Source organism: Quercus robur, chromosome 2 (genome assembly GCF_932294415.1).
Source record: "Quercus robur chromosome 2, dhQueRobu3.1, whole genome shotgun sequence".
In the NCBI taxonomy this organism is placed as follows: domain Eukaryota; kingdom Viridiplantae; phylum Streptophyta; class Magnoliopsida; order Fagales; family Fagaceae; genus Quercus; species Quercus robur.
In genome coordinates this window covers 88,763,230-88,775,278 of record NC_065535.1, presented here as the reverse complement: position 1 = coordinate 88,775,278, position 12,049 = coordinate 88,763,230, and the positions used below count along the sequence as shown (strand labels likewise).

At 35.1% G+C, this 12,049-nt stretch overlaps 2 protein-coding genes across 3 annotated transcripts; one reads left to right on the top strand and one right to left on the bottom strand.

Moving 5' to 3' along the window:
* Positions 1–1,054: 1,054 nt before the first annotated feature.
* Positions 1,055–6,536, top strand: LOC126715679 (uncharacterized). Of its 2 annotated transcripts, none has more exons than XM_050416419.1 (6): positions 1,055–1,364; positions 2,416–2,700; positions 2,908–3,081; positions 3,226–3,332; positions 4,417–4,748; positions 5,589–6,536. In XM_050416419.1, the coding sequence occupies exons 1-6, from the start codon at positions 1,188–1,190 to the stop codon at positions 6,170–6,172; spliced, it is 1,659 nt and encodes a 552-aa protein (XP_050272376.1). In that variant the 5' UTR covers positions 1,055–1,187; the 3' UTR covers positions 6,173–6,536. The 2 variants fall into 2 exon arrangements, with proteins under 2 accessions (XP_050272376.1, XP_050272375.1); XM_050416418.1 differs by having other exon boundaries at positions 5,565–6,536.
* Positions 6,537–8,020: 1,484 nt separating this feature from the next.
* LOC126715678 (uncharacterized) lies at positions 8,021–11,886 on the bottom strand. The gene is made up of 4 exons (XM_050416416.1): positions 11,631–11,886; positions 10,277–10,895; positions 9,441–9,812; positions 8,021–8,516 (listed from the first exon to the last, which is right to left on the bottom strand). The coding sequence occupies exons 2-4, from the start codon at positions 10,887–10,889 to the stop codon at positions 8,245–8,247; spliced, it is 1,257 nt and encodes a 418-aa protein (XP_050272373.1). The 5' UTR covers positions 10,890–10,895; positions 11,631–11,886; the 3' UTR covers positions 8,021–8,244.
* Positions 11,887–12,049: the final 163 nt, after the last annotated feature.

Below are 12,049 nucleotides of genomic sequence, written 5' to 3'. Positions count from 1 at the left end.
TTTGGTATAGTAGTTTAACATGTTTTCAGTTTTTAAATAATATTATATGCATTTTCACACACTTTTCATCTACACGTATTTTAAAAAAATACAAATAATATTACTAGAACAACGTTACCAAATGACCCCTTAATATTTTAGTAACAACTTAGCTCCAAAAGAGTTGTTCTGTTTAAATCAAACTTTAAAAAAATATAAAGAACTTATCATTAAAAAGTCAATTTTCAGGTAGCACAAATTGATAGAGAACTCAACTTTAGAAAAGTCAAGTTCCTTCTAACGTTGAGTTCCAAGTGGGCATTTAAAAAAATGCCACATTAGCTGCAATCACGTTGGTTAAGATGCACTAAAACTTGACTTTTCAATTCTCAAATAAGCCTGGATGGGAGCTATTTGGCAAAAGTAAGTTTTGACATGGTAATATCTTGCAATTTTGGCTTACAAATATGTCATGCGATTAAAAGCACACATAAATGGTTGTTTGAATTCTTTAAAAAAAAAATCTTATGTAGTTTTTTTCTTTTTATATTATTTGATAGTTGGAAGATGAATGATTTGAACTTAGATATCTTTATTATTTCTAGTAAGTGGTAGTTGAACTACAATACTTTTTGGCAAACCCCCCACTTTTTTGGAAAGTAACTCTCACCTCTAGTAATACAATGACTCTAAAACAACAAAATATTAATTAATTATATAATTTTTTTATTATAATTCTAACGTAACAGACTATAAATAATTACTAATTTTTTATACATGAACTTATAATTTTTTCTTTATCACTCACACCCTATCAGACCATAATTGTTATAGAAAGTTGTAATAATTTGTGATACTATATTTTTTCCTAAAAAGTAAATTGAACCTTCATGATTCAACCAATTTTAATTTTAAGCAACAAAGTAATAAGGAAAAAAATATATATATCAGTAAAAGGGAAATAAACAACAAGGACAATTGGGTAATTTGGTCAGGGCCCATTGGAAACGACACGTGCTCGCCGTCAAGCCCACCACTCTCTCTCTCTCTAACACCGTTAAAAGATTGCCGAACCATTTTTTCCCCCTAGGGTTTACAGAATCTCTAACTCCTTCGATCACAACAAACTTTTTATACTTTCTCATTTCTAAATTTCCGGGGAAATTTTTTTTATCGATTTTCTTTGTGAAAACTCCAAGAAAATTTTAATGGTACAGTTCATGAAATCGACGAATATGAGGCCTGAGCTCGAATCAACAACAACAACGACGTCTACGACTACAGCGTCGTCGAAGCTTCCGGTGAAGCTAGAGATCGAGGACTCTCTAGAAGAAGAGCACGGACCTCTCAACAAGCGGTCAAAGCCTTCTCAATCTTTTCAGGAGGTACTGAATTTCAAAATTTTTTTTTTTTTTTTTTTGGCTTGGTTGTTTGGTTTTGGGGAAAACTTAGGAAACGGTAAGAAAATCGTGAGACTCAGTCAGAGCTGAGATTACATATATCGAAAAAGGCCTAATTTAAAGTGGTTTTGCTTATTTGAGTGGATTTAAGTCTTAAATCGGAACTGCATGAAAGATCAGGGAGTCGAAAGTGAATTTTTTCCTTTTGTTTGATTCTCTGTTTTCTCGGAAACCAAACGGTGGATTAGGGTTTGGCGATTTATGTATATGATCTTCTTATAAGAAGTTTGAGTTTTTATGATTGGTCGAGGATTTGGGGTTTTTCTGATTGTTCATCCTACCTTGAGTTCTCAGCTTCTCTTTAGACCTGCCTATGATTTTTTTTTTCTTCTGTTCCTTTGTGTTCATCATCGTGAACTCAAAGTTTTGTATTTTCTCTGATTAATAAAATAGCCTATTTACCTATCCCCTTTTTTTTTTTTTGTGTGTTTTGCTTTATTTGTGTATTGCTTTTTTGTATGTGATATGGTAATCAATAGAATTACTGGGTTCCCTGTGTTTTCTGTATAAAATATGTATTTTCTTTTGCATGAAAAAATACGAGTCAGATATTTTGTGTTTGATCCCTGGGAGATCGCAGGAAAGTGAAAAAATAGTTATATTGGTGATAATTTTGATGGGGTTTAAGTTTCTGGTTTTATTGGGGGGAAAACTTAAGAACTTCGTTGGTTACTCTCTGGTTTTCTGACAAAATTTGCATCTTCTGAGATTTCAAGGTATCTTTAAATTGCATGTGGCTTTCTATGCAACCATGTCAAACATTAATAATTCTTGAGCTTGTTGAGGATTTTGGATTAAAATAATTTTGGTTACTCGGACTTTTTTTTTTTTTTTTTTTTCTTTAATAGATTATTATCAATGTTGAGATTTGGGTTGCATTGGAAATCTAAAGAGCTTCTGTTACTTTCAGTAGTAATTTGGATTCTTTTATTCTTTTATTTATTTTTTGTCTTACACAATCTTGTTGCCTAATCAGCAATGGAGTTCAGGAACTAATGCATACCCTATTCCTCCTTCACAATACAACCCACTCGATGAGCCTAGCCCTCTGGGTTTGCGGCTGAGGAAGAGCCCATCTCTGTTAGAATTAATTCAAATGAAGCTTTCACAAGGGGGTGCTTCTAGTAACGGAGCTGCTCAGAGTGAAAACTTTAATGCGGTAGTTAAAAAGGAAAGTAAAGGGGCTGCTTTATCTAGTGCTACGGACAAGCTAAAGGCTTCAAATTTCCCAGCTTCACTTCTGAAAATTGGCGGTTGGGAGGTATCTTATTCACTTTTGTGCTACTTTTCGGGAGCATAGAATCAAGAAAATATTTTAACAATATTGTGCTGCTAACATTCTGAAAAATTTAGAAAATTTTGTGGACTTTGGCATATAACTTGGCAGTACCAGCCATCTCTCTCAAATCCCATGGAGGACCTTTTTTTTTTTTGTCATTAAACTCTACTTTTTTTTTCCCGGTGGCAGTATAAATCAAGATATGAAGGAGATTTAGTTGCAAAATGTTACTTTGCTAAGCATAAGCTTGTTTGGGAAGTTCTTGAAGGTGGGCTGAAGAGTAAAATAGAAATCCAATGGTCAGATATTATGGCTTTGAAGGCAAATTGTCCTGATAATGGACCTGGTACATTGAATGTCGTGGTATGTATGGTATTCTTATGCTTTCTATCTATGTGTTTGTGGCAGCGTGTGTACCTGTTTGTAAGTTTTATGAATGTTTGTTAGAATGCTAAGGTGTGCGCACATATAAATGGTTCATTAAGACACTGGTTATTCCTTGTGCAGCTGGCTAGACAGCCCCTTTTCTTTAGGGAGACCAACCCTCAGCCTAGAAAGCACACCTTATGGCAGGCTACGGCAGATTTTACTGATGGGCAGGCTAGCATAAACAGGTAAGATTAGTTTGGTTTATCCTGTATTCTCTCTTTATAATTGAAAGCAAGACTGCCAAAAAGTCTGCTGCTTTTGCTGCTTCTTCTATACTTAAGCCTTGGCTAGAGCCTAGAAAGTCTTGTGCTGACTTGGGTTGTTCTGGGTGGCTTATTGTTTGCTGGATGGTGTTCTTTCTCTTATCCATACTTGTTCCCATATTCTTTTACCATTCTCATTACTCTATGCAATCAGGTCTATTGTTTCTTTTATTTTCCCTTTTGGTTCTAGCTGCTTGCAACTACATTTTCTTGTCCTTCTTGACTGTGTGTGCATGTGTATCTGAAGCATTTTTTTAATTGATCTATCCCACAAACAGGAGGAAACATTTATAGTAAAAAGACATTTGTGCCAGTTGTGCATTTACAGTTTTATTTCTTTTGGTTGGGTGGAAAATGGAAGTTTTACTTTGTTTGGTGTGGTGGAAAAGAGGGAGAATGGCAAAGGGGTGGGCGGAGTTTTCTACCCAGGACCACCAAAAAAATCCTCTCAATTTGGGGATAAAAGTAGGGGAAAACTGTTTTTTATGTTCTCTAATCTTTTTTATCCTCTCCTTATGTAACAAGGGTACCAGTAAATCTATATAAATTACATATTAGGCTACTTCGTGTCTATTTTCATGTAGTAGTCTTTCTTAAATAGAATTTTCTTACCTATCAAAAGAATAAAATAAAATAATTCTATCTTTTATACCAAACACGCACTAGGGAAAATTTAAACCTTTTGTATCCATCCTACATTTTCTGTTCTCTCACTTTTCCTTAACATATATGCTCATTATTGATACACACAGAACTCCTTACCATTTTTTTATAAGTAATAATTTTATTGAAAAGAGGAAAAGCTTATGTATCCATGTATGCACAAAACTCTCCTAAAGAATTACAAAGAGAAAAATTACCATCTAGAAGAAAGAGAATTCTACAATCAAATGCTCATCACTGGTTCCAAGAGTACGAGACCACTTAAACAAACATCTCATAAATGAAGATTTAGTTTTTTGTAACTTTGGTATTGATTGAAAATTTTACTTTTATGGTTTTTTAGGCAACATTTTCTGCAATGCCCACAAGGGCTGTTAAATAAGCATTTTGAAAAGCTCATCCAGTGTGACATGCGCCTTAATTTCTTAAGCCGACAACCAGAGATAGTTGTGGATTCACCATTCTTTGAACCACGACCTTCTGTATTTGAGGACCCAGAAGAATCTAAAGAGCATAGTTTTGATCAAATGGATAGTGGAGGATCCATGTCTGGTTTCCAGGATGTAGCATCACCAACTCCAACACAATCATCTTCGCTGAAAATTGAACATAAACAGGATTCTTCTGGTTTGGCATTGGAAAATCGGTTACGAGAAGCTCCTTCTCCCAGTTCAGGTACAATGAGTGTTGTTTTGGGCATGGTGATTGATTGTTTTCACCTTTTTTTCTTGGGCTTTTGTAATTTAACTTTGGGCATTATCATATGGTGGCGTGTTTGATAATTGCTTCTGATGATGCTCCTTATGTCCTAACTTATTTGTTTTAATTAACATCTTGTTAAATCATTGCTATCCGAATTTGCTAGGTGCATAGCTTAATGATTGTACACACTCCAATTAGACGTTCTGTTTAAGAGCCCTTATGTACTAAGAGTGTAAAGAATGATGCATAACTTAATGGTAGCTTAACATATGAATATTTCTAGTTTAAAATAATTTATCCTGCTTTTCTTCCACATATATGTGGTTATTTGTCATGGTAGGTGCATGCCTGTAATGATGTGCTGTCTAGATCTATTCTTGTCAAATCTGAATATATCTTAGACATAACATTGGCCGTTAAGGACCTGCATGCATGTTCTGAAAAGCGATTTCATATTTTGTGTTTTATTTTTATATTTTTGTGTGTATTGCAGCTTATTTTTAGAAAGCTGAATGTTTGACATGTTTACATTTTAAATTTTTATGCCTTTATCATTTTGAAAATGTTACAACTTGAAAGTGATTATTTTTTTGGTAAAGACCTTCAGTTTTCCATTTATATTCTTCTAATGTTTCTGAATACTAGATTCTGCTTAGCCCTAGGGTTTGAGTGCATAAATTTTATATTTTGAGTAGGATGTTTGGTATAGTTGTAAGCTGCAAGTAAATAGTAATTACATATCTTGCTTGGTGTTGTCCATTGGTCTCTGATTGTCATTCTGATATTTAGTGATGGACGCTCATGCAATTGAAGGTAATGGAAGTTCTGAAGCTGTTGATTCTGCGGCCTCAAGAAACTGGGACCAGTTAAAACTGCTGCCTGGGATCCATCCATCCATGTCAATGAGTGATCTAATGAGCCATATTGGACAGTGTCTTTCAGAACAGATGACTTCTGGAAATCCACCCGCTACTAATGAAAGTCCTGAATACCAAGACATACTGGAGGACATTGCTCAGTACCTGCTCAATGACAATCAGTCTACTGCAGCTTCTGATGAGAAATCCCTCATGACAAGGGTCAATTCCTTATGTTGCCTTCTGCAGAAGGACTCTGCCACAGTTCAGAATCCACAGGGTAGTGGGGGAAGTTGCGCCAATGGGCCTGATGGTGGGACGAGTGTTCAAGTTAAGAACAACCCTGAACAAATACATGATAATAAATATAGAGCTGATTTGAAGCTTTCTGACCAGGATACAAGGGATTTATCTGGCAGCAAGCAGGTGGCCGGTATGTCAAGGAAAGACTCGTTTGGGGAACTGCTACTTCATCTTCCTAGAATTGCCTCCCTCCCAAAGTTCTTGTTTAACATTTCTGAAGAGGATGCGGAGAGCTAATGTACATAGTTCTGTTGTTTTACATTCCAGAAATTGCAAGAATCAATCTAAGATTGCAAATTCTCTCTCTATCTCTCTCTCTTCCTTTCTCTCTGTCTCTCTGTCTCTCTCTCTCTTGTTGAAGATTTTCTGGCTGTTTAATATAATCTGATCACTCCAATGAGGTGATTGTCCTTTACTTGAACCTCGGGAAGTTTTGGGATTCAGAAATTCGTTTTGATGAAGAATCCTGCTCAAGTCCCTTGTAAAAATTACTGTATTAGGTGTAGCTTCATAACTGTATGTTTTCATGTTCTATGAACAGCTTGCTACATCTATTTGTACAAATCGTGCAAAGATCAATGTATTTTAAGGTTCTTATTAAGCAATTTGTCCTGTGGTTTCACATGTTTTCTGAGGATGGTATATTCTGGTTTGAACAAGGAGTAACCGATACGATCTCACACCCAGGACACACCTATATGTTTTAGCTGTGAGAGCTTTGAACTCTCATCATTTAAGTAGGTTTAATCAATTATGTACGGAAGCCCTTTCCGGCTCTAGGCTGATTGTATGAAAACATTGACATAGGAAATCTTCCTTTTTATATTATTGTTATTTCTAGTGTTTTCAGTATTTCGTTCTTAATAGGGTTCTGACATTTTGGCCGTCTGAATTTAAGAAATAAATACATGAGGAAAGAACCGGTGCTCTCTATCTTTTTCTTCAACCCCTCGCAAATCTTGTAAAGCTTATCTGGAAGCATGGGCAAACCAACTACGTGAACAAAACATTCTTTTCACCTCCACTTGAAGAAAAGAAGCTCGACTTATAAGAGATCTTACTGGGACTTAAAGACATGACCCCACATGGTTTATCAATTACAGAATTCTAAAAAGGAAAGGAAATTATAGTTGCAACTTTGAGAGATTGATAAACGGGGACATAGGGCTCATGACAATTCCATCAGAGAACTAAAATTTCTAAATGCTTAACACTGTAAAGATCAGAAATCTATATTAAATAGTGACAATTAATTGAGGCTAGAAGGGTTCTAGATCAGTGGTCAAGCCACTGGTTCAAGTTTTGTGGATCTGAATTTAATTTCTCTTGCTAATATTTTCTAGGAAGCCATGACCCAATTGGGCATGTAAACAAGTTGAAACAACGAATATTTTGATGAGCAAAATATCACCATAATGAGGACTAGGATACCTCACTTCCATCTTAGGAGCAATCAGCAAAGCAGGACACGGCCTTCAAGTGCCAGGACAATTCAGATTCACCCTAATTCAAGGCCTTCAGTCCATTTTTATTATTGGTCATGATAGTACACAAACGGCACTAATTTCATCAGTTTTAGTGACAAGTTACAATGAAGCAGGGACCACGTGCCCTTGTAGGCAAGGACGGAATTAGGGTTTCGAGTTACAAAAGGTCGATGATCTATGGATTGTGGTGGTTTGAGCTGATATGTGGAATGTAGTTGTTTGAACTGATTTGTGATGTTATTTCAATTGATTTGTAAAGTTGTTTGAGCTGATTTGAGGAGGGAGGACAAGATTTTGGAGAGGAGGAGGGCCAAGTTTTATTTTTCTTGAGCCCAATTCAAATTAAGCCTTAATATATCTATAAAAAGGAAAAAACTTGGTGGGGTCAGGTTTGGGGCCCTAGTGTGGCTCCATCCCTGCTTGTAGGCGGATGAAACCTTTTCATGTATGGAGTGAATGGGGGGAGAGGTTCAAGTTGCAAGGTCAGCAGTTGAGGGAAAAAAAAAATTTCTAACCATCTTACCCACACAAAAAATAAAAATAAAAATGGCAGGAGTAGAAGAAGCCTCTGTGGCGCCAATTTTTTTGGTGGATTAGCTAATCTGTAAAAAGTTATATTATAATAATCAATTATTGAGCTAGATTTGACACCAAAGTAAACTACATACATAATTATCTGTCACTTTTATGAGTCATCAAAGCTGTACGTACATTTGCAATAATCAACCAATGACTGTTCAAACAATCCTACACTAATTTTTCTTTTCTTTTCGTCTGCTCTACTTACATTAGGAATGTCTACAAAAACATAAGAGTAGAATATCAGAGAGAATTGCCCTGATTTGTTAGAGACAAGCCATTCACACAAATAAAACATGGTGGATCCGTGGACTGCTCTTCAGATGAGACAAGCAGCAAGCAGTGGCAATGGAAGGAATGTCCACATGAAAGAACAGCAACCTCTGGGAGAACAGAAGAACATAATTCTTCTTCATCTGTGGGTGAATATGCAAGATCGTCATCACACACAGGACAATTTTGTCCAAATGGTTCAGTGATAGAATCATCATCATCATCAGCATCATCATCAAAACCTGCAAATGGAATTCTGATGATAAATAATGGTACCAAAATAGGAAGCCAGATAACACAATATTGAACATAAGAGCATCAAATTGATAATTGAGGTTATAGAACAAACAATACAACTATGAAAGCTCCTCCTATGTCATATTACATTGAGCTGATTTGAATTGATGAATTTGTGGTTGTAATTTGGCATCATCCTATTAAAAGTTGTATAGAACTTTGGGTTCTGTAATGCCATTATGCCACTCACTTTATATTTGTATGTGAGTTAATCAAATTTAGTATGTCAATTTTTGAAATAAAAATGGACCATACTTGGTTTTTCACATACTTGTAGATGACCGAATTTATAACAAAAATGTCATGATTCACTGGCAAATTCAAGAATATTTGTTTAAATTCGTCAAAACATGCAACTTAAATTTTCCAAATAAGAGGCATATGCTTCTTACATAAATTGTTATAAGCAGCATAGCTTTTCCACCCTCCCCATTTCATCCATGTACATTACAAAAAGTATGAATCTGTTGATGTGCTTCTGTTGTTATGTACTTTGCTTATTCAGGAAAACAGTATGCAACAGGGTGGTTATGCAAAAAGGTCTTGGTTCTCACTTATGTAACCATGTCTAGTTCAAAAGATACCGTGAAATATAAAGTAAAGTTATAGACTCAATTGAGCACAGACCATGAAAGCAGATGTGAACATTTGGTACCTATGCTTAAGCAAATAGGACTAGTTAGACATTCTAAGCATGGTACTCTCCAAGATACATATCGCATCACAGCAAGTACAATGCATAGTACCAAAATTAAAGCATAACATTCTTTCCAAGACACATCAGAGTGCAAAAGTAGGCACAATGTTGGATATTCTCAAGAGTAAACTTTTAATTAGAAAGAGAAGTAAAAGGTTTTGTTTAGACATACCATCCCACACAATATGATATGATGGAACATTTTGTTTTGACTGCTGTTTGGATGGCTTTTTGGAAGGCTGCTTCTTGACCATAGATTGCTTCTTGGAAGGTTGCATCTTGACCTTAGATTGCCTTTCAGAAGGTTGTGTCTCTACTTTTTTTCGCCAAACTTGGTGGGAAGATGGAGTGCTATGGCTTTGTCCAAGTTGGTTTTTGGAAGGTTGCATCGTGACCTTAGATAGCCTTTCAGAAGGTGGTATCTCAACTTTCATTTGCCAAACTTGGGAAGATGGAGTGCTGTGTCTTTGCTTATTCTTAACAGGTGGCATAAAATCTTTGCTCTTCTGAGTAGACCGATGTTGTGGAGAGTAAGTTGTCTTATCTGTGGAAAACAGTAACAACAATAAAAAGCTGCTAATTTTTCAAAGGATGATCCTAAATATTATGATTTCTTGCATGTGAAGACTACTGCTGGTACTAAACTGTAACAGAACAATGCCCAACATTAAGTGCATTGAGCTAAGCTATCTCATGTTAACAAATGACAAATACTGGTAGATAAATTAGCATAGGAGCACATTTTTATGTAAGGAATGTTAAAGATATGACAAAACAATAATACTTGCATATATATATATATATATATGTGTGTGTGTGTGTTTATATTTATATTTATATTTTTTTATAATATATTTAAATTGGGGGTAATTCTGCCTACAAATCACATCTCAAAAACCCTGCAAAAGTAAGAGCTTTGGGCATTGACATCTTTCACATATTTATGTGTTTTCTTTTGGGAAATTGGGTTGGAAGTGGCTTGAGGTTAAGGTTAAGATTGTACACTACCTGTCTGAAAGTAAGCTTTAATGCCTCGTTTGGCCCTGGCTGTTGGAGAATCTGAGGATAATTCAGCTTGGGAGGTCTTGACTGCATTCTTTTCATCATGCTGCTGTACTTCAGAAGGATTTTGTTTATCTAGTACTGAACTCACTTTAGACACATTAACTTGATTTTTTGGTCTAACTTGGGAGGTGCCCACAGTATTGTAATTGCTAAAATGTACTCCTGAGGGTTTTTGTCTAAAAGAGACACAGCTTATTTTAGACACATTACCCTGATTATTTGGTCCAACAAGGGAGGTACTGACAGGATTTTTATTGCTATAATGTATTCCTGATGATTTTGCTCTATTAGGAGGAACTGAGCTTAATTTAGACACATTTCTTTGATGCTTTGGTTCAACTTGAGAGGTTCTGACAGTACCATTATTGCCAATCTGTAGTCCTAAGGATTTTGGCCTATAAGAAACTGAGCTTATTATAGACACATTGCCCTGATGATGCTTTGGCGCAACTCGGGAGGCTCTGACAGTAGTATTATTGCCATTTTGTACATCACAAAAATTTTGTTCATTGGTTTTCCTTGAAACAATATCCTTTGAAGATCCCATCCTAGACATATTTACCTGAAAATACATTGAAAAACAACAACTGCTTAGAAATTATCATTCTGAAACTACAACATATACAATATCTTTAGAGTATAGCTGTAAATACAAAAATTATATACAAAAACAAAAAAGAAACCACAAAGGGTATGTCTCATACCATTCAATTTATTAACTACAAAACAGAACAAAAATATTCAAGAAGAAAAGACAAAATTGGCATGCAAAAACAGGATTTCTTGAAAATATTGATAACAGTAGTAAACTAAATTCACTGTGGTTTGTAGTATCACGGAGATATACGTTGCTTCTCTTCTAAAATTGATCTTTTTGTAAAGTATCCTTGTTGAACAATGGTACATAGAATCATATAATGCTAATAAAGACAAATTTTGTAAAAGAAAAAAACAAACGCAAGAACAACCCAGAAACATATACCAACAAAAGAACCAAACTTTAATATGCTAATAAGAATAAAATTTACCCACAATCCTTAATGCCCTTCAACTACAAAATTTTCAAATAAAAAACAAGAAAGACAAAGCAAGATATTTTAGTCAGAACTTAATAAAAAAGAAATAAATCTTTAACAAGAAAGTCCAGAATTAAGAGAAAAAGATCAAAAGCAGTAGCTAAAGTAATATGTAATTCTTTATAAGTTTGGGAAAACAAATAGAACTGGAGATTATGGATGTGGGAATTGAAAGTTGAAGATAAAAGAGAGAATAGAAGAGAAGAGAAAGAAAAACTTACTTGGTTGGTGCTATGAACATTGAACTACGAAGAAGAAGAAGAAGAAGAAGAAAAGTGGGTTTGAGATTTTGCGGCGTGAAAGAGAGAGAGAGGAGGGGCTTTGGGTTTTAAAGGTTTTTGTTTGGTATGGGGTCCACGAAGTATTTCCTAAGTCTAGTCGAACTCCACTAATGATACCGACTTTGAATGTTTTTTTTATATTGAGAGCCGTTGATGTTAGGCGGTGTGAGTTTGCCAGATCTTAGAGTCCTGTGATTGGACGGTGCTGATACTATTGATTCATACAACCACTTCAATCCTAGTCTTCTTCCTAGAGAAGATAATAAAGAATCCGCCGGAATAAAAAAAAAAAAAAAAAGTGAATAAATTGGATGATGTGGCATAACACTTTTTTTTTAAAATAAAAAAAATAGTGTTTA